Source organism: Etheostoma cragini, chromosome 11 (assembly GCF_013103735.1).
Source record: "Etheostoma cragini isolate CJK2018 chromosome 11, CSU_Ecrag_1.0, whole genome shotgun sequence".
Classification (NCBI taxonomy): Eukaryota; Metazoa; Chordata; class Actinopteri; order Perciformes; family Percidae; genus Etheostoma; species Etheostoma cragini.
In genome coordinates, this window is record NC_048417.1 from 18,474,365 (window position 1) to 18,500,547 (window position 26,183).

General features: G+C 40.2%; 3 protein-coding genes across 6 annotated transcripts in view; all 3 read right to left on the reverse strand.

Moving 5' to 3' along the window:
* The window catches only part of asmt (acetylserotonin O-methyltransferase), a 15,756-nt gene extending 5,786 nt beyond the window's left edge, over window positions 1-9,970 (reverse strand). The window contains exons 1-5 of the mRNA XM_034886068.1: window positions 9,607-9,970; window positions 8,390-8,564; window positions 7,900-8,029; window positions 6,330-6,398; window positions 3,230-3,348 (exon numbers count right to left, since the gene is read on the reverse strand). Of these exons, the coding sequence (XP_034741959.1) occupies window positions 3,230-3,348; window positions 6,330-6,398; window positions 7,900-8,029; window positions 8,390-8,564; window positions 9,607-9,708 (595 nt within the window). The 5' untranslated portion in view covers window positions 9,709-9,970. The remainder of the gene's footprint in view (window positions 1-3,229; window positions 3,349-6,329; window positions 6,399-7,899; window positions 8,030-8,389; window positions 8,565-9,606) is intronic.
* akap17a (A kinase (PRKA) anchor protein 17A) lies at window positions 710-18,453 on the reverse strand. 4 transcript variants are annotated; one of them, XR_004658634.1, is made up of 8 exons: window positions 18,197-18,453; window positions 17,030-17,377; window positions 16,129-16,347; window positions 15,209-15,421; window positions 13,565-13,713; window positions 13,055-13,295; window positions 11,564-12,858; window positions 710-722 (listed from the first exon to the last, which is right to left on the reverse strand). XR_004658634.1 is itself a non-coding variant. In XM_034886668.1 (7 exons), the coding sequence occupies exons 2-7, from the start codon at window positions 17,366-17,368 to the stop codon at window positions 11,962-11,964; spliced, it is 2,058 nt and encodes a 685-aa protein (XP_034742559.1). In that variant the 5' UTR covers window positions 17,369-17,377; window positions 18,197-18,453; the 3' UTR covers window positions 11,359-11,961. The 4 variants fall into 4 exon arrangements, 3 of the variants coding, with proteins under 3 accessions (XP_034742559.1, XP_034742561.1, XP_034742560.1); XM_034886668.1 differs by lacking the exon at window positions 710-722 and having other exon boundaries at window positions 11,359-12,858; XM_034886670.1 differs by lacking the exon at window positions 710-722 and having other exon boundaries at window positions 11,359-12,858; window positions 17,030-17,380; window positions 18,277-18,451.
* Window positions 18,454-20,451: 1,998 nt separating this feature from the next.
* sowahca (sosondowah ankyrin repeat domain family Ca) lies at window positions 20,452-25,729 on the reverse strand. Its single transcript, XM_034886671.1, has 4 exons — window positions 25,159-25,729; window positions 24,302-24,690; window positions 22,940-23,329; window positions 20,452-22,122 (listed from the first exon to the last, which is right to left on the reverse strand). The coding sequence occupies exons 1-4, from the start codon at window positions 25,508-25,510 to the stop codon at window positions 21,655-21,657; spliced, it is 1,599 nt and encodes a 532-aa protein (XP_034742562.1). The 5' UTR covers window positions 25,511-25,729; the 3' UTR covers window positions 20,452-21,654.
* Window positions 25,730-26,183: the final 454 nt, after the last annotated feature.

Here is a 26,183-nt window from a genome sequence, read left to right on the forward strand (position 1 = left end):
CTCCTGGTTACCACCCGCCTGCCTGCCTGCTGTCCTCATCTCTGCATTTGGGTCCAATCCTCACTCCTCCCCAACAACAGTCTGTTACATTTATTGTATATTACTGTTGTTTTTTTCTTTCTGTTTTGTTTTCTCTCTGTTTACTTTAACTGTATATTATGTGATATAGATTACTTTGGAAATGTGTAATAATAATAATAATAACCACCAAAATCTAGTGTATTGCGCACTACTAGTATGTGCTGGTATTTCTAAACATCAGTTACTTTTACTTACATATTTTTTGGTGGCTTGAATCATTTTTGTAGAATACTGGCTGTGTAGGTTCTCCATCTGTTATGTGTCAGTAACTGGATATTGGTGACTAACTCTCCATTCAACTGTGTGGAGGAATCACTGAGGGGGAACTCCACTGACTTTACACAGAGGGTTGTCTCAGCCACAGCTTGAGACTACAAACGGGTGAATGGAGTTGAAGAACATGGGCATTTACAACAGGAAGGGTCTAATGAAAGATTATACTGAGATGTGGGAAGTGAATAAGAGACAACATTTTTGCAGCTTGATTTATAATAAATAAAAGTAAGGCTATCGCAGCCTCATGCTGCATATACAGTATATTAAATTCTTTTTTTTTAGTCTGTCCCTTGCAAGTCTCTCAACTTTGTGGTAGTGCATTACTAAATCTGTATTGGATCCATATAAATCTCCAAACAGTAAATCTGTACAAATCTGTATGGCTGGTTCTACTGTAAACGTTGTACAGTTGTACCGCCACACAGAACCAGAACATGCTCTCATCATCAAGCTGACGGTTTGTTTTCCGACGGCTCTTTTTTTATCAAATTCTATTAAATTCTAAACAATTCTTTCTAATCGATCTATACTTTCAATCTTCACATATACGTAAATATTTATTATGTAATTTAAATCCGTAGGACATTTTACCAATTCTTGTTTACTCTTACTATGATAAAAGTTTGGATGCATTTCCTTGGAGTTATCTTCCATTGTGGTATCATTACTTTTCGCATGTAAATTATGTGAATACTTTTTTCCATGGTTGTTTCCACTTTTTTCCATGGCTGTTGACATATAAGAAAACATTATTCTTCAGAACCATGCATATAATTTACTTAGAGTTGCAGTAACCTTTAAGTGTCTTATTCATTTTTAGACAAAACATACTACTGAAATGCGTATTAAATGTCAAAGTAAAATAAAGCTGGGGCTTCCCACAGACCGCCAGTACAAAAGAAATCACCTTCATCATATAAATGATCAAGACTCTAAGACTGGCTGATACCTGATTTGGATTAAAGTCGGCAAGTTGGCAGAAAGTAGGACGGACAGACAGAGCGACACACAGAGAATCAGGCAGAGCACTTGAGCAGCAGGTGTGTGCACACACAACAGATGCTGTGGGAGAGACAAAGTCCTAATGGGACACTGCCGTCACTCCCTTCACACTCCTGCTCTCCACATGCACTCCTTTTGGTGGTGCACCTTAATGCATAAACATGAACACACAATCCCCACGCTGAAAATGTCACAGAGGAGAGGAAAGGATGGACAGGAGGACTGCCCTGGATGTGTGTCGCTGTCTTTCAGTGTTTTAACAGCTCCCCTGTGTGGTCAGCTGCGGTGTCACATACAGAAGTTGGCCACCCATGGGTGTCAAATAGAGTTGGTAGAGAAAGCCGCTTGACTTTTCTTTGCCTGACTGAAATGTTGCCGTTTTTAAATCATTGAAACAGAGAAAAATGAAGACTCACTGGTGTATAAATAACTTCTTATACTCAACGCGTTTGTCTTGATTAATGTTGAGGCACTTTAACTCATTATGTTAATCCAAAATACATTCAGTCTGTGTTGGTGTCTGTACAATGCTTGTATCACAACCTCTTACCTGATTTAACTCAGTGGGAATTAGGGTTTAATGCTTTGGATCCTTTTAATATGATTAGAACAGAGTATTGTCTTGCATGTTGACAGCCATAGACTAACTAATAATTCTGAAAAACAACATTAATCCTATCCAATAAATGCTACGTTATTATCCATCATTTACTGTCTATTTTCGACCAATGGAGGAGTGCAGGAGGAGAGACAACATGCAGCTCTCAGCTCAGTTCTGAACACAGGATGAGACTAAATGAAACAGAGCTGTGACCATCTCTCAGTCAAAAGCTTTTTACCCCCCAATCATTCATATCATGACAGGAGATGAAACTCTTGTGACAACAGAAGATTAATTTGTTCTTTTTTTGTTTTTGATCCTTATCTGCTCATTCTTTTTTTCTCACTTTTTTATCCTTGTGCCCTTTGCTCTGTGTGTAAACCAATTTTAAGACAATCTTCTGTTTCAAAGGCACTTTATAAATAGATCGGATTGGACAGAGAAGAGCACAAACAGGAGATCAGTCAAGGAAGCTACCTTTTTTACCTTTACATATTTAAAGACTAGGCTGCAACATCTTTCTTCACATTTTATATTCACCCAGTCTTCTGCTGTTGAACAATGGATGGAAGCTACATTAGTCTGCAGCAAATTGGAGTTCCGTGATTTTCCTTCATATTTATTGGTATGTTCATATTTCTTGTATTCTTAAGAAATATCGGTTGATAGGGCATTAACATCAGGCTCAGTCTCCCGTTTAAACTATAATGGGACTCAACAAACCTGTACTGAAACTTCTTAACTGTAGGACTCGCACTTATTTCCCATATAAGCAGTTTATGATGTTTAACTGACGATCAATTTATGTTTTTTTTGTTTTGTTTTTTTTATTGTATCAACCCTAAGTGTACACTGTATTTGTTGTTATTTGTTGTATTTGTACAGCTCTTAAGAAAAAAACCAAAAAAAAACGTGTTTTTGACCTACTATCTTCTGACAGATACACAATAAGGTGGCACTTGGCTGAATTTGTGACAGGATAACTGGATGTGAAAATTCCAGGTGGAGGTGACTTTGACTGATTTGCTTAAAGTTATTAACTCAGAGACGCTAGAGGGGGGTATAATAAAGGTCACATTTGTGCATGTGTGTTGTGCACTCGACTGTATTAAATGTGTGTGGCTTAGCCAGCTGTCTCTGAGTTAACACATTACGGCAACTATTTTAAATGTTAATGACGGTGATTCCACACCTTCATGGAAATTAGATATGGTAATTCGAAAACACAAACGCACACACACTCACACACAGACACACAAACACACTTACCACCAAGGTCACAAATGATCTTGAAAGGCGAAAGGTCGAAGGCCGTGACCACATCTTTAGCACAGATGTTCCAAATGGAGTTCATTAACTGCATGAACTTCAGCATCTCCTCATCAGACCTACACACACACACACACACACACACACACACACACACACACACACACACACACACACACACAAAACATATCATTCAACATATCAGTACAGCCTCTCTTTCATTTCAATCTCTGTGTATTAGGGCTTACTTTATCATTTTCTGTCACCTAAGGTTTTATTTGCTCTCTGTCCATAATAAACAGTAGAACGCATGCACGCACACCCACACAGTGCCTCTCCTCATTTACAAAGTTTCTACTTGTGGCTACAAAGTGTGTGTGTGAGAGAGAGAGAGAGAGAGAGAGAGAGAGAGAGAGAGAGAGAGAGAGAGACAGAGAGAGAGAGAGACAGAGAGAGGGTGATGCAGAATGGAAGAGCCTGTGGTGACTGCTGCTGCTCTGAGGAATCTCCACCTCATCACCCAGCACTCTCCCCTGCCATGGGGCTCCACGCACACGCACATGTGCGCGCGCACACACAGTATCCTCTGTTCACTTGAATTGTATTAATACACATTTCACAGCAGCAAAGTGATCTGCCATCTGATACATGAACCAACTTCAGATGACACAGTGACCTCCCGAGGAACTTTGAAAGTGACTCATTGTTGCGGCTTCGGACTGATTACATCAGATGTGAAAAGATGAAATGACTGTAAGGCCAAACAGCAGACTGTCAGCTTTCATTTGAGAACATTTTGGGTGCAATTTATTGCACCCAAAATGATAACCTCTCTAGGCCATTTTGTCCCTGGTTGAGTACATTTACATTGACACAAACTCATCAAGTCTCCAACCATATTGAGGAAAAAAGGCTCATCCTGGTTGTCTCTGTCCTTATAAACATTGTTAGAACATCATCCTGGTTTGTGATCCGTCTGCACTCTGCACAGACATGTTGTGCACTACCTTCCTGATCACTACAGCTGTCTTGATGCTTTAGCCTCTTCATTATTATCAACAATAATAGAAGACAAGAATGACAAGTATCTTTTAAAGTATGATCCACTTTAATTTCACTTCACAAATCATTCAATAATGAGTTAAGTAGATTTGGAAATGTGTTGTTGGTGGATGCTATTGTCCCATTGTGCTGAGACACACATAGCTCATGTTAATGTATTGTGTGAACAGTTAACTTCAATTTAATATTATATGTAGCTTTTCTTTTGCAGGGTGCAAATATTCCACTGAAACAAGTTCCTTCCAGAGACCATTTTGCAGAGCCCCCGCTGCTTTGTCCCGAGCTTAGCGTGTAGTTGGTCTGGCAAAGCGAGACTAGTTGGATGTAGACCTTAGTTCACAGTGCAGTGAAGTTATATCTTGCAATGTGAGACCAACAGGTTTGTTACCAGCATATGCTCAAACTAATAAACCTAAATAATCCAATCATTGATGGTTTATACTCACTGTTTGCAAGACATAGAGTAAAAATACTCATATATAAATATATACATGACTAGATCAAGGAAGGCATTAACACCGTTCTAGTATTTAACCCCTTACAATGTTAAAAATACAGAAACTGCTTTTGTTTTTGCTGAGTACATGAAAATCAGACTCATCTGTAAATGCTGAAACCATCAGATGCATCTGGGTTTGAACAAATAATAAGTTATCATCTGTAAAACTTCTTCCACTGAAATGTCTTGTTTATTAAATCTCAAAAGCTCTCTAAATTCACACTCTCTTGCAAGTCCAAATCTTTTCTGCTTTCTCAAGTATGAGAATTCAAGCTGTAGACGGGACTTGGCTGTAAATTATTCAGGTCTAGTACTCAGCTGGTTAAACGGTGATGAGTATACAGGAGTCTGACTCATCCTGCTCCTGCTGCAGAACTCTGAGAATGCAGCGAACGTCTTCAGTGGTTGTTTCCCCTTTGCTTATTTACCCACAGTATTCACAGGAGAAATCAGCAGGGACAAGCAACTGCTACTCCACATTAAATCAATTGTGCGCAGGTGTTGACATTTTTCTTGTGGGGTGTTTTAATTTGCAATGAATTAAAGCTGAATTGCATATTCTTCTGCACGGGGGTGTATTACATTATGTGTGCATGGTTCATATTCTGAACATTCTCATTTTGCATTCAACTTTTTCTTTTAATGAGGACGTTTTTGTGAGATCATCTGTCAGCTGCTTATCAAAAGGATACAAGAACAAAAATGAATCAAAAATATCATATACAGAGAATTGAATGGCCCTGATTTTTTTTGTTATCAACAGCAAAATACAAAACATAAATTGATGTGAAAAAATACAAAGAAAACAAAAAACATTTACATGCAAAGAAATACGTCAAATGTAAACTTCCCAGTTCTACTGGTGTGATGTGTGTGGCTAATGAATATATCTGCAAATTGGTGTTGGTACATTTCATTTTACGGTTTAAATGTAAAATAATAATGGAAATGGGAATTTTAACATCTGTTTCATCTTCCATTTGTGCGCATCAGATCCCCTTTTTAAAGAACTGGTATTCCAAATCATGCCACGACGAGGAAATGAAGGGAGGATGTTTAGTGAGCTCTTCCACTGTGATATAGTCTGTGAACAGTCTCTGTTGCTGTGGGATTAGCAGTGTTCTACGGTAGGCTACAGTGCCTCTGGCACACCAATCAAAACCAATTAGCAAACAAAGTGTGAAACTTTGAGAGTGTGACCCCTGAAAACTGCTGACCGGAAGATCAGTGAAGCATTAAAACTATGGGCAGTAGATACCATAACCACACAAGCCCTCAAGGACAATAGCAGATATATTCTCTCTCTCTTTTTTGCTCCAAGATTCCTCACATCACTCCCTCCCTCTCAAACACACATCCCCTGCGCCCTAATAAGTCCCATGAGTCTGTTTTTAAGGGAGAAAAGAGAAGAAAGTGACAGACAGGCTTAAGATGGAGAGACAGGGGTGGAATGTAAATGAGCGAGAATGTGTGTGTGTGTCTGTGCATGCATATGTGCTGGTGTGTGTGTGCGCGTGTTCAACAAAGACAGCTTCTTACCTGTAGAGAGCTTGAAACAGGTCGTTCGAGGTGACTCCAAAAGCCTTTTCATACTGGTTTCTTCCCTCTCTGAAACAAATCAAAGGCAGAAATATTCATAAATGGCGACCACATTACATAGTGCTGTATGTATTGGTATGTGTAACTAATTTGATGAATCTTCACATATATTTGCGAGTGTACAAAATGTGAGGTCTAGGTATTGATCGTCTCACTACTCAAAAATGGCTTCATCTCATCGCCACAGTTGATTTGGATCAAATGTGCTGACATGAATTCACGATCATGCTCTGTCTATTCTAGCCGCAGTGAATCCAGTCTGAGAGCGGCTGGCTGTCTCCTCTGTTCTCCTCTCAACAATGAGATTAAATTCCATCTTCAGACACTGTTCAAACAGAAAAGGACTAGAATCCACATCCTTCAGCTACAAACCAAACGTGCAGTTCTCCCAGCCCCTCCTGGCTTACCTGTGTGAGATTCACTCTTGGCTTGCTCATTTAATTGAATAGTACAAGGCATTATAGCATTATTTAAAGAAGCATTGTCTTGTTATTATCATTAACCAGTTGAAGGAAAACACGTTTTTAAAAAATAATACTGGAGCTAAGGTAAATATTAAGAGGAGCTTGTAGTAGATTCTGATGTCTGTCCCGGAAACATGGTATCTGGCAGGGACCAGGGTTACTACTAAGGCCGCTAGAGACTCTGGTCACGACCAGATCCTCAGTGGTCTGCCCTATGGTCCCTGTGGCCTGTGAAGCGGCTTTAGTATTTTCTCCCCTTTCCTGTTGTTTTGGCAGCACTGTTAGCTGGATAAATGTCAGAGATCATAATCTTTTGTGTATAAAATACACTATATCAGATATATTATGATCTCAATATTGATCAAAATAATCGTGATTATCATTTTGGCCATGATCGTGCAGCCCTATCATGACCAGCTTCTTACTGGCATAAAGGGCACTAAATTCACTGGTCCTGACCACCTCCTCTGTGATCTGTACTCTTGTACTGACCATTTGAGTGATCTGTGAATTGTTGGTTTATGTAGTGTTTGTTTATTTATTTTTAATATACAGTCTATGGTTGTATCCAGTGTCTCTAGTTCCCCTAGTGGCAGTAACCACTGGTCCCTGCCAGAGACCACGTCCTGGGACAGACCAGGGAATCGGCTCCAACCCCTGCTGTGAACATCTCTCAGGAACTAAAGTTTGGTTGATAGACACCAGTTTCTCAGACATACTGAAGTCTGACAGGAATTAAACCAAGTAATCGACTGATTCATCACCAGACAGAAACCTAATTTCAATTACTGATTAATTGATTAAGTCCTTAATCAAGACGGAAATGTCAAAAGATGGTTTCAGCCGCTCAACTTTAAGGATTTGCTAATTGCAGTGTTGCATAATTGTAATTGAGATTAACACATTGGGCTGCACATATCCATTGGTGCTTATTGTGACAGGCTTTTGTTACCATTTACAGATATTTTAGAGCCCATACAATTAAACTTTGAATTGAAAAAATAAAAACTTTAGTTGCAGCTCTAGGCCATGCTCAGTGTACGGACCTGACAGCGTCGGTCAGGTAGTGCCAGCAGAGGTAGATGGTTCTGGAGCTGTACTGGATGGACTGGTAGAGGGATACAGGACTGGAGCGGGTCAGGTAGACACGGGCCTGCTCTGTGTTGCTGTAAAACACTGACACAGGTGGGAGAGGTGGAAGTATGAGGAGATGACTGTGAATGAATCACTGCAGGTGACAAAGGTTTAACCTCTTATGTCTATGTCGGAAACAGGGACGGAAGTAGAGGTGTGCACGTAGGTGGTGCAGCGATTCACAGTATAATGCATGTCTGTGAACGTGAGAAATGGACAAAAATGTAAAAAATTATGTTTCATTGGTAATGTTTGTGAAATTCTATTTACATTTTACACATTCATATCCTTTTCAACCCTAGAGTCTTACATAATGTAGTACTGAAAATATTATTATTATTTAGAGGGACAAGTTGTTGGTCTATTTAGGAGTTATTATTCTTATTTTGGCTGTGTGCTGACCTTGTCCGTTGTCCTGGTGTGTGTTGAGCAGCTGTAGGCCGCTGCAGGCAGCCAGCAGTCTCTGTGTGCCATCCAGACTTGCTCCGATCGCTTGACTGATCTCCTCTGCAGACAGGGGACGCTCTGAAGCCAGCAGCACATCAAACACACCCAGCTCGCATGCAGAGAAAACCGTCTGGGTCAGAGAGAAGAGAGAGAGAGAGAGAGAGAGAGAGAGAGAGAGAGAGAAGAATAGAATGCTCTGTCTGCAGTACCCACTCATAGAGTTCACTAATTAGATGATCTGATCCTTGAAATTATAGTCTCTATAGCGCTATATATTTACACTAATCAGGACAGCACTATTATGATGGTTCAGTTATTTCAACAGAAAGACCAAACGTATCCATGTGTCTATTGTAGATCATTTGTTGTGCTTAATTACATTCTGCTGAGAAGGCCAGTATTAAAGAACAGTTAAGGATTGAAATTACCACATTGTAAAGGAAAGCTCTAGTTAAACGGTATGCAGTATACTTCAGTGATGTGTTTGTTTTCATTCGTTAGTAGTCCTATGTTCTGCATACTCTTTAAATATACAGTATATATATATATATATATATATATATATATATATATATATATATATACACGTAGACTCTGCATATATATGTATACTGTTTTCATTTCTTTCACTTTCCCTTTACATCTTCTCATTTATTTATTTACGGTTGACTTGTTCTTGTCTCCTATTACCATTTGCTCCATTAACAATTTGTTTACGGGGATCACTTAATTAAAGCCTTATCATCCAGAATCTATTATAGAGTAGGTAATTGACCTGAGGTTGGTGACAAAGCCACAAATATAACCAAAAAGATATAAAATTCATTTTTACAAATTATAATAGCACTTTATGTACTTGTCTGATGAGACATTGGGCTGCAATTAATGATGGTTTTCACTATTGTTTAACCTCACAATTATACTATATGTTCAATGGGAAAACTGCTCATCGTGATTTTCTGGAGCCCAAGATGGTTGTCTTGAAAAGGCTTTTCTTTGTACAGCCATCAACTTAAAACACAAAGATCCCACAACAATTACATCAGTTAATTAAAAAAGTTAACAGTGGATTTTATGTCAATTGACTGATCAACTTTGTGGCTTTGAAGCTATTTCAATTCCAGTTTACAGTAATGCTATTAACTCTAAATAACTCAGGAAAGATGTGTTACCTTGGAGATGAGAAATCCTTCCATATACTCCAGTATTTTTCTGGGGTACATGTCTGCAGCATGTGTCCCCTCAGATGAACCTGTTTCTTGACTCTCAGCCATGACCAGTTTCCTTGATTGCTCGAAAAGACTGAATGTTGATCTCTTCCAACCTCTTCTACATGGAAAGTGGACTTTCTTGCTAGTTTGTATTAATCCTGAGGCCCTTCAGCAGGTGTGTTTGAATGGCAGTGCAGACTAAAGCGACAGAAAATGCCAGCCAGCATCAGCAGCAGTAGTGGGCTAAGCTGATTACAGCCAGATAACCCAGATTAGAGCAGGGGCTCAGTCTGCATTGGACAATGAAACAACTCTCTGGTAACAAGCTGCTGCCTTGTTAATTATCACTCACACACACTCATATGGAGACTTTCAATCTGCGTGTTCTCATACCAGATCTGTTTCCACGACCCCAAAATGTGATTGACTCTTCTGGAATACCAAACCTTTGTAGAGAAACTGTGTCTTATAAAATTAATACTCCCCTTCTCTTCTTCTTATGGCCTGAGTGCACTTCCACCGAGTGACTAATGGTAGCATGAGGCCTAATGACACAGGCGGTCATGTCACAGGTTACAGAGACACTAATCAGTTTGACTATTCATTATTTGTCCCCACAAGACAGCAGGACAGGACACAGATACAGATACAACAGCTGGAGTTGGGTAAGTTGTCACCTTGATGCTTTACACAAGGTTCTGAGGAAGTAAGTTTGTTATGAAATAACATTTCCAAAAACTGACCAGAATCACAGTGGAGCGTGACAGTGTTAAAGGGAAAAGTTAAAGTGACAGAACATCGTTGTCAGCTTGAATTTTTATTTGAATGTGTATGCAAGACATGCTCTAGTAGCTCACGAGCATACAGTACACGTTACCAATGGGCTTTGCCATGCCAACAACGTTGATGTAGCAGTGTCAACAAAACTATTGGATTTGACTTCTCCAAAGTTGAAAGACAGCAAGGAGAACAGTATGTCCAGTTACTAGTAAGGCTAAAGAAATGTATCCAGCACAACAATGTAAACATGAAAGCATCCTCACTTTTTTTTTTTTTTTTTTGGTTCTGTGCTGGTTTGACTGAAATCTCAGAAAAAGGTTTCCTAACTTGTTAAAAAAAGTTAGGAATTGGACATGTCTCGATCCCTTGTGTTTGACTTGCATAAGAGAGGAAAGAGGGAGAACACTGCTTGCTGAGGCTTGTCCAATATTATTCATTATGCTATCATGAATTTAAACTTCAAGTCATCACACAACTCACTCACTCAACAAATCACTTTTCCTTGTCAAACTAACTTCTTCCAAACACTCAGAAATTCAAATCAAACAAACCAGGCTTTGCCAAATAAAATGTTCTAATCATCAAAAATGGTGCTGCTTGGTTTAGCTCGACGACAAGACTGTTGGAATTCAGTTGTGTTATTCTGAGCTGCTTATGACCATCAGCAAATAGTATTCCGAGAAATATTTTAGGCAGCTAACACAGGACAGTTTATGGGTCAGCTTAAGCATGAGGTCTGAAAGTGTGTAAAACTTCTATCAGTGTGTAAGACAGGCTGGTGACACTTTAAAATAAGAAATTTGTTCTCAGTATTTGCCACTTTCTAAAACTCATTGTTATTCAACCACTAAGACAACTTGCTTGTAGAAAATGGAGGTCAACAGACTTTTGCGTTGACAGTAGGGTCAGACTGTGTGTCAGTCTGTAAATGCAGTGAGTCTATGATATGAACCTTTAATTCAAACATGTATTAGCCAGTCAAGTAATGCATATCAATAATTACATAATGATCACTAACATTTAATAAAATTGTAATACCCTTTTGAGTTTTAGAATACTGCAGTCCAAACGTGGATACAATGTCTTTCACATATGGAAAAGAACAATATTTCTTTCTTTCTTTTTTTTAAACGTAAACTTGGTGTTTTATGCCATGAAACTGTTAAATGTCAAAACATTGTACATTGATAAATTAACATTTGTTGGCAGCTTCAATTCAACAGTGTGAAATGTATAAAAACTAAATAAAAAAAAAAGGTTAAACCAAGTCCCTAGAATCAACTGCAACAATTTACATACGGTACCTTGCACATACAGGGTCCACTTACATGTGTTGTTACAGTTAAATCTGTGGAGTTGATCTTACTTTTAAAAGGATTTCTTGTTTTTTTGTCAAGCTGCACTATTCTGGACAAAGCCATATGGTGCACTGCCACATTGCTTAATTAAGGGCCCTACAATTTTTTTTCTTCTTCTTTTAGGTGTAAGCTGGTGAATGGGGAGTAGATCAACAATAAACTGATAATATTGATAAGATTAGCGTCTGGAGTGGCTCCTGTCTCTGCTGTTGCTGTGTTTCTTGTATCTGTAATGGCTGTGACTCCTCCCGTCTCTACTTTTGTTGCTGGTCCTAGAGCTGCCTCTGCTGTATCTACGGGGACTATGCCTGCTGCGCCGCCCTCTGCTGTAACTCCTCCCACTGCTGCTCCGGCTCCTGTCACGGCTGGAGCTTGAGCTCCTACTACAATGGCTGTGGCTGTCCCTCCTGTTGCCACGGTGACTGAGGCTCCTCCTATGAACACTGGAGCTCCTCCTGCGGTGGCTGGAACTCCTTCTCCTCCGGCTGTAGCTGTGGGAGCGCCTCCTCGACCCCCGACTATGAGAACTCCTCACTCTCTGGGAGCGCTCCCGGCCCCTTATTTTCTCCCTACTGTGTCTGCTCCCCACCTCTTTCCTCCTTCCCTCCCGGCCTTTCTTCCTGTCCCCTCCTCTCCTCTCCTCTGTTGCTTTGTTTTTGCCCGAAACTTGAGCATGCACGCTAGATTTGGACGCCTGCTTCTCTTTGCTCTCAACTGCCTTCATTCCGTACACCTGGCCAAGAAGCCCCAACATCATAACACCACCAGGATCAGAGGCCTCCTCACTCGTTACAGGGCCAGCCTGACCCTGCGTGCCTCCAGATTGTGTGGTTTTACCGCTGCTCTTCTTTAACATGTTGCAAAGCAGTTTCTCCCTTAGCTCCTTCTCACGGCGCTGGAGCTCCAATGCTCGCTCTTTCTCCACCTCCACCCTCCGGAGCTCTTCCTCCTGCTTGCGTCGGCAGGCCTCTAGCTGCTGAAGACGAGCAAGTTCCTCCTTACGTTGAGCCTGTTCTTGTCTTTCCCGGTCCTCCTGTTCGGCCCTCTCTTTCTCCAGCTGCTGCTGCCTCACGGCCTAGAGAGGAGGAGACGGTAGAAACAATAAAATAAATAAAACAACCAGCAGCATAATCCAAATTCAGGTCAGACAGTTAGGTAGAGACACTGCTGCTCCTTGGCTGGGAGGAGTAACTGTGTGGAGAGAGACAGCGAGAGGGACAGAGAGTGTGTCCATTGAGAGTGTATTGTGCATCTTTATGTACATGCCGTACCTTGGCCCTGGCCAGCAGCTCAGCAATGAGCCGTATTGACTCCAGGTTGCGCTGAGCAAGCAGCAGCCTCCTCTCCTCCATGGCGATCTTCATCTGCAGCTTCTTCTGCTCCTCTTCTTGCTGTCGCCTCACCTTCTTCAGGTTCCTTCTCTCCTCTCTCTCCCGCACCTTCTGCTCTCGCTTTCGTAATCTCTCTTCCTTCCTCCTCTCCTTCTCCTCCTCTTCCTGCTCCTTCTGTTTCCTAAACAAAATGTAAATTGTCCTCTGTGAATGTGTGTTACTGGTAACCTTTTGCTATCTGCTCTGGTCAAACAGTGCTGTTTAGCAATTCATCTTAACGTTTCTTGGTACAGCGAGGGCTAAATTAAATTAACCAAACATAAGTGAGTGGGTGACAACAAAAGTAACCAATGTTATACGTTGCCCTGATTTACAGAGTAACATGGATCTTCTGGAGATCTTGTCCATCATAAAACTAGCTTTCTGTTTCTCTTTTGTATTCCATCATACCTCTCCTCCTCCTTACGGCGCTCCTCCTCTTCCTTCTCCCGTCGTTTCTGCTCCTCTCTTTGCCTCTCCAGCTCCTGTAACTTCAGCCTCTCCATGCTCCTCCTTTTCAGAGCCAACTCACTCAGGTGCTTGCTGGTGTCAAAGGACACCTGAGTAAAACACAAAACATGTGGCCGATTGGGTTCATATAAATAAAGTAATTCATAGGCACATGCACACCATTTCCAGTTATTCCCCCAACTTTCATGTTTCTAGCTCATTCCAGCTCACGGGAAGTTGAGCCGGCGCGGCAGACAACAAATAATAATAATAATAATAATAATAATAATAATAACTAAAACAGACAAACATAGATGGGTTCTACCGCTTAGCAGTTTCAACCCTAAAAATATTTACAACAACTTATTACTGAAATCTACAGTAAAATAGTTATATAACTCATTGATAATTTGCCTGTTGATTACCAGAATGCCTTGGATAAAAAGGGTTATGAGGGCCATCATTTTTAACATACTTCATGTCATATGCAAGTAAGATAAAGCCATGTAAATGGGTGTTGTGATTTTAAAGATGCCTTTTCTTTCTTTCTTTCTTTCTTTCTTTCTTTCTGCAAATTAAGAACAGAATCAACTAACAATATGTTAACCCTCCCTTGCTTCTTATACCCTAATTCAAATTGAAGCCTAATTCTGTGGATTAAGACCTGGCTCCCCCTATGCTCATTAACTTTGAAAAAAAATGACTCAGCTTTAATTCGTATTTCACTAAAAGGTCTTAAAGCGTCTTATGCGTCTCTGAACAACACAATCTAATTGCTAAAATCTGCCAATCTGCAGTATCACTACAGTTGAAATTCACATGTGGCCTACCATGCAAAACAGAGGTATGCAAAAATAGCTACGTGTAAGAAGAACTTCATAATCGTGATTTAAAAATTAGAACTACATCATTGTTAAAAAGAAATCCCACATTACCATGTACGTTTACAGGTTCAATTGGCCAACACACTACCCTGCAATGTTCACTCTTGGCAGTAAAGAAGTCTATTTATACACATTAACCCATGTTTTCTAAACACTTGCCTGATCCCATGACATAGTGCTTTTTGGATGCTTTTATACAGACCTTAGTGGTCCCCTAATACTGTGCCTGAAGTCTCTTTCCCAAAATTCAGCCTTGGTGCAGAATTACAGATTTTAGAGCCAGTCCCACAATGAGCTTTCCATAGTATGTGCCATTTCTGAGTCTGTGGCTTTTGAGGAGAGCGGTGGAGGCTGGGGGTGTGGCTTTGACCAACTGCCATATGCTCGTTTGAAAGCCATGATGTCTCTCTCTATTAGGTCTCTTATGATGTTATAAGGGGCTAGATTCTAGCTTGACCAATCTAAGATTTCATTTTCTCAAAAGGCAGAGAGGGATACCCCAGGGACCATTTTGCATTGATCAAATCTCTATCTAGGAGTGACCACATTTAGGAATTCAAACAACTTTATCAAAAGTCATTACGTACTTCAGGTCATAAAGCCAGAAACAGGAAGATTTTACGAGAAGGATATTTCAAGGGTTCAGTTAAACAATGAGGTTTTTGCCCTAACCAATAGCATGGCTTGTGCAGTACTTTAGAACCATAAGAGCCTGTAGTACCTTGATGTTGCAGGCCACTGCCTTTCCATCGTCTCCTTTCAGCATCAGCTTCATGCTGCGCAGAGTGTCCATGGCCTTGGTGAAGCCGCCGTACTCCTGGTACTGGACATAAGCCTCAAAGTTGAGATGACCCCCGAAACTGAATGTGTTAAAGTTCTTGTCCAGCATCTCCTCCCTGTATGGGTCCAGCATGGGGATGTCAACATGTCGCACCTACAATCCAAAAGGGGGTAAATTGACCGAATCAAACATTTAATGTTATTTTTGACTAAGTTTCTTCATACTGATTATGTGACAATAGAAGATACATGGCTTTTGGTGATTTCTTGCAATATTTAATTTATTTATCAATCAAATGTTTAGAAAATTATATCACCTTCATGTAATGCATACAACCACAGCTAAATCTTTGAATGAAATTGTTTGAGTGAAAAAATAACGTTTTGCCTAATTACAAAAGTCAATACGTGAATAATACCTCATTACACGTCACAAATTTGTCCATCCCGATATATGCTATTTCATATCTCCATATGCATGAATAGCATGTTTTGGGGTTATTTAATAACTAGTCTAAATGAAATAACCACATGGTAAAGCCTGTTCTTGTATAATTCTGTATGAATTAAATACTTGATAAATGAAAAATACTCAGTATTTTCTCATTTTTAACAAGAGATTTAGTGCAAAATATACATAACAGGAATTTAATGATGTAAATAATGGTGATGCAGTTTGGACGCTGTTTTTTCAACATTGTGATAGAAACCATATATTGTTTTGACACTATATATCATCATATGGCCCAGGCCCAGCCCTTAAGTGGGAATTTATCTTATTTCAAACTAACAAATAACATAATTTCAATTCTGTGTTAAGGTTATTTGTAATTACTTAACAGAAACAGAAACATGTCCTACCTTGCCAAATGCCTGAAAGACTGCAGTGAGGACCTCTTCAGAGGGCCGGTCTGGGTACGGGGAGTCCTTCTGGCTGAACCAGCGGCAAGGAAGTCCCTCCAGGTGGATGGTGTCTGGCCTCTCTCCTGGCAGAGTCTCATTCATGTCCTTGGCATCGCGGAAGAAGGAGTCCCAGTCGTGACGTGTCGGGAAGTCTACTTTGTTCTCTACTGCACGAACCTGAGGAAAGAGAGGGAGAGTAGGGTTGAGATTATATATATATATAGTTACCAGTTTAGTAAGCACACTTAAATGAAAATGATGCAGTCAAATACAACAGCCCTTCAATAAAATACATTTTTGAAACAATTTTACAGAGGTGCTGATTCAACTTCATAATTACTGGTACACTGCATTATACTGAGAGGTGTTTCTAATATTTGGACTCTACTCTTACTGATATTAATGAGGTATGCAAAACATTAGAAATATCTGTCAGGGGGCAGCCTCTAACTCACACAGTAGACCAATGCGCCCAATGTGGGCTGAGTCCTTTGCAGTGGCCAGGGTTCAAATCCAACCTGTGGCCCTTTGCTGTCTGTCATCCCATCTATTTCTCTACTTTCCTGTCTATCTATGGTCTCTATCCAATAAAAGGGAAAAGCCCCAAAACATAATTAAAAAAAATAAAAATAATAATTTGTCAGTATAACACAGTACAACTAAACTGCACCACAAACTACAGCTTTCAAAATTACTAATGAAGGACCGGATGCTGCAATAAGCAACATAACGAGCAAAGTCTGATCATGGGAATGTGCACCAGTATATTTATACTGATTTTGCTGCTGTAACACCGGAATTTCCCATTTTTCTTGGGCTCAATAAAAATCTATCTATCTATCTATAATGTAAGTCATACCTTGAGTACATCAGTAAATCCACTAAGTTTGATGCACTTCACATCCAGACGGCTCAGCAGGCTTTTGACCACTGTCTTGTTTTCCACCTCGCCTTCAAAGCGGATGAAGTCCATGGTGCTCTTGGAGATACGCAGGGCTGAAAACTGTTCTGGAGCAACCATGGCCTTTACCCTCTCCATTACCTCCCAGTTGGAGATGCTCTTGCCTGGAAGTTTGAGCTGTGGCAGAGCCACGCTGATGGTCATTTTGGCAATGGGCTTGAGGTACAGGTTGTACTCAGAGGACAGGCACACTGCCTCTGTAGTATCGTGGACAATGGTGGTCATTGTAGCAGACATTTGGAGAAGCTGCAGAAAGGTTGGAGAGACAGTGAACACTGTTAGCACAAGTGAGCTGTTCTAGAAACAATTACCCAGAATTAGTAAACTATTTAGTGCTTTCACTTTACAATATAGTTAAAAATAGAGTTTCCACGCTACCGGGAAGATCCATTCAACATTATCCAAATTCAATATTGTTGACATAGAAGTAGAATCATATGTATTTCAATATTTGTTTTTATTTCACTGTTGATCGGAAAACACAAGTCTTACACAAAATGAATTAAAACTTTTTTTAAAACATATCTGTCCTTTTTTGAAGGTCTATGCTCTTTATCAATATAAAGTAGTGGTAGACGTGTAATGTAAGATAGCTATAGCTGCACGGTAGATAACCATAGCATGGTGTAATTATTTTTCGCGCTTTGTCTCATCAAATAGTCAAACTTCACTGCCTAGCTCAACACAACTAACGGAAACGTTGCGACAAACCTGTATCTAGTATAGGAATGTCAACGTAATTACAGTTGTCTAGTGACTAAACGCTTCCAAATTATGCTAAAGTTAAAAAGATGTTAGCTAGCTAGCTACATGTAACGATAACGGCGTTATAATAGACCCCGAAGGGGGACATCCTCGAAATTTGCTAGCTAGCTAATTGACTAGCTAACTAGTTAACGTTAATGTTTACACTTTATAACATGCGTCGGACAAAACCTTAGCTATTACATACACGCACACTATATTGATTAATTAAATAGCTAACGTTAGTGCTATGTCTAGCTAGTTAACTTTAGTAGCAGGCTAGTTAGCTCGAAGTGTTTTGTAAGATAGCGCTAACGTTACCTTTTAAACAACGTCTGTGTGCTTGTATTTATGAGGTTATGCTGAAGACAGTTATCCGACTAGATTTCACCGCCACCTACCTAACACCCGTAAGCCTACTGGCAAAAAATGTTAACAAAATTATTGTAACTGCAGCCAACACTGCAAAGAAAATCCATGGATTTGTTATAACACCGGGGAAATAACAAAAACCCTAACTACATGCCACTTCCGCATGCAGTAAACTTTGACCTTAAACAGAAACACCGTGGGGCCGTTGTTTTCAGAACAGCGACACTTTGTGGAACATGTGTGCGGAAAAATACAGGAAAATTAGAAAATGGCATAAGATAATAGCTTATAGTGATATTATCGCGACTTTCTGGTGAACAGTCATACAGTTAAATAGCTAAATGGAGATTACCTGTGTGTAGCTAGTCAATGGGTAACAAGGGATTGCAGTAGCCAACAAATTATAGACCACCCTATGATCTATCTAAGGACTACGGTACAGATTGACTTGACTTAAAATACACCTGTAGGTTTTATACAAACATATATTCTATTTATTTCATATTTTATTTTTTTGTAATAATAATTTTATAATTTCACTAGAAATCTGTTTTCACTTTAAGTGAGAGTTTTTTTTCTGATGTTTGGCCTAAAAAAGGCACACTACATGTACTTAAGTTTTGTACAGTAAAACAATAAAACATGAAAACTTCCAAAAGGGATGAATACTTTTATAGGAACTGTCATGGGACAACAGAACATCCAGCTGACAATTTACATTTGTTACTACATTGATGGCTATTTGGCACTGTTAGTCACAAGTTAGGCTTTGTTTGAATGTCATCATCACTGTGGTAACTACTTTGGGGAAAGAGTGAGAGGAGGGGATTGATTGGACATGGATTAGTCCAACAGCGGAGGCCCCAGGCAAAAAAGTTGGCACAGTTTTCCTGAAAAGAGGAATTTACATAATAGGCATTACGCCCTTCACTTTGTATGTAGGTCAGTAGCTGCAGTCAGAACAGCCTCTCTGCTCTTGCCCGATCAGCAGTCATCTAACAGATAGCTTGCCTTAAGGCAACTAGCCTCTAAAATCTACCGAGCCAGGAAAAGGCTCATCCTTTTATTGACCTAAATGCTGTTTGACTAGTCGATGATGGCAAAAACAGAGATCAGCCAAACATTAGAAGCGCAGATTCTGACTCAAGAGCATTTGCTTTTATACAAGCAGCCCATTTGATTGTAATGACCGTAAACATGTAATCCTGCTTTTATATTGCTGATTCGTTCTGGTAAACATGAAGTAGAGGACAGACCCAGATGAGAGCTACAAGAAACATGAGTACTAGAAGACCATCGTCAGAACAGTGGTTATCTGTCCAGTCCCAGGCACTGAGTGTTCACTGCAAATACATTTACATCTTAGGTGGCAAATGAATATAATTTAACTTAATCAACTTTTTTTTGCCTTATCCTCGTGAAATGCTGTGGATAACATGCTCAACTACATGATACACACACACAACAGGTGCAAAATGAGGAATGGCTGTGAATATATTCGGCACAGTGTTACATGGGCAGCTTGTGGACAGGAAGCAGTGGATATGCTGTAAATGGTGGCATCTGATCATCAATTATTCAGCACCACCAGACCGGGACAATCCCTTGGTGTCAGCTGGACTGCCAAACAAAATAGCGTACTTAATTTGGAGATTCAGTCCCTTCTAGTTGTATTGAATGAGTGTATACATAGTGACACCTCTGAACATCCTTTGTCCGTTACTAAATATTCTGTTAGCTTAGAACAACCGTAACATACAGACCACTGACTTTAATTTTACACAAACCATTGTTGCTTTATTTCATATTAAAGAAAGAGACACAATGACAGTGGCTCAGTAACAGTGTATTCACACAACATAACTTCACAGTATTTGACAAATAAGACAAAAACAATGACTTACAGAAAACATTAACAGTGCACAGATTTCCCCTGTTCATGCATATGAAAAAAGTGACATCAAAGAAGGTTTGTAAAATAAATTTCTACATAAAAAAGTTAACCATACACTGAAGCCGTCTGATGCTACAATGTACTAAGGGAACAATCATGAATTTTAGGATGTGCAAGGTTCACACATTTGGGAAAACAGTCAAAAAGTCAATGAGCTCCTCAGCTAAACATACAGCATTTCAGGTCTATGCTCTTTATCCACAGATGACGCAGACATGACTAATGAACAAATGATTGTGTACATGCAAGGTTAGAGCTATGCAGGCAATTTATTAAATAGAAAGAGGCCCATAGTGCTTAAACTCCCCCACAATGAAGCAATGTAACAAGTGACCAGGCTCAGAGGATTTGAGGTACATTACAGTCAGTAGAAAAACATCAGTTCTTTGTGTGCTTTCACCCTGTGGAACAGTCCTACTGTGTAACTGATAAGTGTCTTACTTGGATCTAACTATAGCCATGTTAGCCTTTGTTGTTTTGAGTATTAATCAACTGAAAAGGAAGGTATAGCTACAAATTAAAAATAATTTGTACACTTACAAAGGTGCATTTAAACAACCAAAATGTGTAACAATTTGATCACCTTCTTGTATTGTGTACACAATATGAACTTATACATATGACATGGGAACAATAACAGCTGTCATTGTTTTAGTTGGAGCAGTTTCCTCCAGTAATTACAAACTATTTTCAAAGTGACAAGTGCAAACATGACATAACTGTACATGGTTGTACATACAAGAATCTTTGAATATTAAAATCTGGTACTTAAAAATAAAGATTCACATTACAGAAATGTACGTATTAAAAAAAAAAAAACAGTCAAAGAAGGTTGAAATATATAAAATGATTTCTTTGAATATATTACTTTACTCTGCAAAACAAAAACAAGGTTGTAGATAACTGTGTGGAATCAAACCTAAGTGCTATTCTCAAATCCGTCACCACTGTGAGTCAAATCTAAAGTGAAAACCTGAAAAAAATCCAGCCTGTTGCTCTTGCCTTTCTGTGAACATTGTTTCTAGCGTAGAGTATTAAATAAAAAATAAAATAAAAACAAATAAACTTGTGTAATGTCTGCTACCTGCTCTAAAAACAGAGCCTAGGAACATTATAGAAAAAACAAGTTCAAAAGCAATTCACAGAGCGGTAATTCAGTTTTAACTCAATGAACTGTTGTAGCAAAAAAGATGCTACATGAACTGCGACCTGCCCTCAGTGATATGCTTAATAACTGCAGTTGGAACAGAAATAAGTTCGTGTTTTAGAGAAACAGACATTTGTAGTTATCAAATCCTATAATAATAAAATGTCAAAATCAGTGTAACACTAGATATTAGAATGTGTGCTGTTAATTTTGTTCATAAAAATGTCTGACCTGTCAGCTTATAAAAGGTGAGAAAACTGCATTTTGTAAATCAACACATGGTTTGTACCTAAGAGTTGTGTTTCTTCATCCAAACAGGTTGGACAGTGGTCGGGTTCGGAGAGGGCTCATGGGAAGCTCTTCTCCTCTTGCCACCTCGCCCGCGTCCCTAAAGGATGCGCTGTGGATGATCTGGGCTCGGTGGCGTCCTCGGTGCAAGCGGGCGTTCAGCCGGCTCAGAGATGACTTCCTCTGCACGCCCCCCTTGGTCCTCCCGCCGGTCACATCTCCGTCCTCTGTCGCCTCAGCGGGTGGGTTCAGGAGCCGCAGTGGGTTCAGATTGCCCTGGAGGACTCTGGGAAATCGCCAGCCGCGCCCTCCGCTACTCCCGCTGTTTATGTTTTCGTTGTCTGTCTCAGCTCCGGGTGAGGTAACCACTCCCTCCTCCTGCAGGTCAGCCGCCAGCGGTGGCGACAGGTACTGGATGGCTCGCCTCCCGCTGTAGTCTCGAGCCTCAGGGTCCGCCTCCCAGTCTGACAGCAGCACACGGACCACCTGTCAATCACAGCACATTTAATACACACAGTGGAGGGGATATTCAGATACTAAAATCTTGTAACTTGTCATAGTGGTGCCTTATGGGTAAGGTTTCTGATGCCATACTGTACATCTGTAAATTACATCATATGAAAGTGTATCTCATCAATTATCAAGCATGTCAACATTAGGATACTAGTTCTGCTGCCATCTTGTCTGTCTTGATCACTCCACGTTTTTTTCTATCCTTGCTAGTCTGTTTTTTCTTATTTTGGATGGATTGTAGCCATCTACAAAGTGTGATACTGTAGTGTCATTCATTGGTCGATACAGTATGTACTGTACTATTTGGTGCATATTTATTATGTTGTGTATATGAATTTTAAAAGATATATGTCGTATTACTTTATCCTATTTTTAGACTACTTTTTTATTATCTGGCCAAGGCCAACAGATGAAGTTAGCCTTTTCAGTCTAACTCGGATTCATTAACAGTTACATTTAGGGTTTTTTTCAGTCATAATATAAGCCAAATTATAATCTGTTTTTTTTGTTTACTTGTTTCAAAATTCGATTTATTTACCTTTCTTGAAAATTGTTTTTGTCACCCCATGCTAAACTAACGGATGCGTGATGACAAACTTTTTTTTCTTTTCCCACCCATTTTGTGTAAAACAGTGGATACAAAATGAAGTTATTATTTTTTCTAGATCATTCACTCTGTTTTGAAGAGGAACTCTAGCTGGGGAAGGCGGAGCAGATACAATCTGCTGTTGCTTTACTCAGCACGAGCAACACATGTCACCCCACTACCAACACAATCTACACAACCCACCTGTGTGTGTCCATGCATAGCTGCCAGGTGTAGCGGTGTGTATCCAGCACTTGATCTCACATTTACATTCACAGGTATAGTGTTCTCCTTGGCGAACGCCATCAGCCGGGAGAGCAGCTCAGCTTTGCCTTGCTTCGCCGCCCAGTGGAGGCAAGTAAAGCCAGTCACAAAGTCTCTCTTGGCTACTAGGCTAGGTTCCACAGCAAGCAAGGGCTGCAGGCTTTCCCACAGGCCATCTGAGGCGCACAGCATCCACTCGTGTTCCAGCGGGTCCAGGGTCACTGAGGCACAGTCCTCATCAGTGGCTGACGAGAGGAGCGATGCCGAATCTCCATCGCTCCTCACTGAATCCCAGAGGCGTGAACCACGGTTGATCAGAGACCGCCGAACCTGCAAAGGGAAAAACATAGGAATGAAAGAGGTGCATACTTTATGTACACTTTTTTGTATTACCTTTAAAATACAGTATTTATTTAGCTTTTACCACTTCAGAATGCTTTATGGTGATATAAATATGGCTTCTAGAAAAGTTCTTTTTAACTAATACCCTGCTACAATGGTTCTTCAAAAGGACCTTTAACAGCAGTATAAAAAAAGTTTCACAACACTTAAAATGTTCTACATTTAAAGAACCACATGCAAGCATTATTGTTATTTGTGGAAGACCAGCGAATCAAAAGTAGGCTGGATACCAGGGTACTGGCTGGGCAGCACTGCATCACAGTAAAGTATCAAACTGATGGTAATTGTATAAAGACATCTTTGACAGTAAACATTTAGTTTTGAAATAGTTCATTTTGTTGGTTAATGCCTTATGACGATCACTAAAAGGAGGTCTTAGGTCAACCTGCCTAAATTACAACACTGTGTCTTGTAGTTACATAAGACAAAAAAAAACTGCTGCTGTGGAGTCACTCTTCATGAATATTGTGTTGTGGTTAAACCACAAAATGGTGTTTTCCACCAGCTGTCAAAGGCTGAGCTCTTAGCCAAAGGCATGGGAACCTGCTACATTGCTCTATACAACTGTGTGCCATTCAGGTTTTGGAGCACACCCGAAGGGTGAAACACCTGATGCTACGGTACTGCTTTACGTGTAGCCAAACATATAACATGGTCCAAACTTATAAACCAGCAGAAACAGTGCAGCAGAAATTTCCTATTATATCAGAAACAGTAGTTTTACAGGTTGAGAGCCTTTTTGTATAAACACTTTCTCACATGCCTACAGTATTATTTGTTTGAACTGCTATGCCCTGTATAGAACTTTCTAAAGCTTTCAGAGATATAACATTATGACCTATAACAATAATAATAATCTACATGGAAGCCTTTGCATGCCAGAGAAGCATAGTTTCCTACCTGAGGAGAACTATTCATCATCAGCTCTATGAAGTTCCTGCGACTTCCCTTCGGTGTGTTGATATCGCCAACAGGTTCCAATCCTTCAAAGGCGCTGTCTTCAGAGAGACAGCTGGTCAGCAAGGCCCGCTGGGACCCTTTGGACACCCTGCGGGCCCCTCTCACCTGCTGGTTGTGGGACCCTGCAGGGTGAGCCTGGTCCAGATCTGCCATCCCAATGACTGGGGCTGACTCCCGCCTTCTCCTCTCCCTCAGCTTCACCTCCCCTCCTCCTCCAGAGGTAGGAGTCACTGTACTGGTCTTATTATTCTGGAAGGGGGGCGCATGTTGCTTATTACCCTTAGATGGTGTGTCATTGTCCATGCTGGTTGCTAAAATTCTGGATGCTCCTGTGAAACAATTGGAAATGTTTTTTTTTTCCAGCTCTGCCATTGTATGATGGAGTGTTACAATCTTAACCTGAATTGACTTTGAAACCACCTTTCCATTGTAATCCCACACAGGTATACCTAAGGCGAGTGTTGTTATCTCTTTGTGTTATCATTACCCTTATGTATTATTATTAATCTTAGTTTTTTTGGCCAGATATAGGTCAAAAGGAAAGAGTCTGATCATTTATGGATTTATGGATTATGACAACTGCAGTCTAGACAACATATAACCTATGTATTGGCCTTCAAAAACAATGGAGAGCCAATGCCGTGGGACAATACAATCCACACGAATAAATAAACTAGTAAAACGCTATTGCTTTAGCCAAGTGGCTGCATACAGATTATATAGAGAAACATGGGATTTTGCGTTGAACATTGAAACAAATAAAACACTAGCATCAACTAAAAGTGCGTGTACCTCACCTGTTCGGTCTCCGTTGTCAGGGTTGCCGTTGACATAGTTGTTGTCCAGTGTCTCCTGGATGTTACCGTTGCACTCCACAGGATCGTGGCCGCCTGTGTCAGTACGCATCACTGACTCCGCGCTGCCTTCAGGGTTTAAACAAACAAATTTTACACCGTTTTCCACCTTTACAAAACCCACGTTGTCCACGATGCATTTTAGCGCCTCGCGATCCAAATCTTCCTTTGACTGGTCATTTTGCCCCGAAACTGATAGGAAATGATTGATTAGCTCCATCTGTTGGACCCTCCCTCCTCTCTCCATCAGGAACTCCTGCACGGTTTGCTCCGTGCACTGGGACGCCATCGTCATCCTGAACGACCCAAACAGAGCGCCACGATAGCTGAATATGTCACACAGGGACGTTTCAAAATGACTGCATATTCACGCAAGCGTTAAAATACTTAGGTTGGGGACGAGGGACGGCAGCATCTTCTTCTTCTTCTCCTCCTCTCCTCCATTTGGAGTGTCGAGCTCTGGCAGATAGGGGTCGCACCAGTCTGTGGGTCGCACTGGAGCAGAACACCACTCATAGGTTTACGTTGACCAGTGCAACAATCGTGCTGCGTTCCCGTGCTCCTCGTAAAGTTAAACTACCAACTACAATTAAAATCTACCATGCAGCTAGTACCATGGACTGTAGTCAAGCTATTTTATACAGTCTGCGAGTAAAAGCAATCAGATTCTTTAGGAATGTTGTTTTATTTTAAGGGTCAACTGAGCACTGATGGTGTGAGAAAGAAGAGGTAGTATAATTCAAACCTGTATTGGATGACTAGAAATGACTGTTGACAGTCCATTTTAACACCATTGACTTTAGCATACGGTGAAGTCATACAAGACAAATTGGACTAAGTCCATGGCAACCAAAACTTAGTAAAGAAAAGTGAAAATGTAGATAGGTTACATAATGTTTAGCTAACACAGAATTCGAAGTTATGATAGCAATCAGCCTTGTGGAATACATATATTTTACTATAAAACC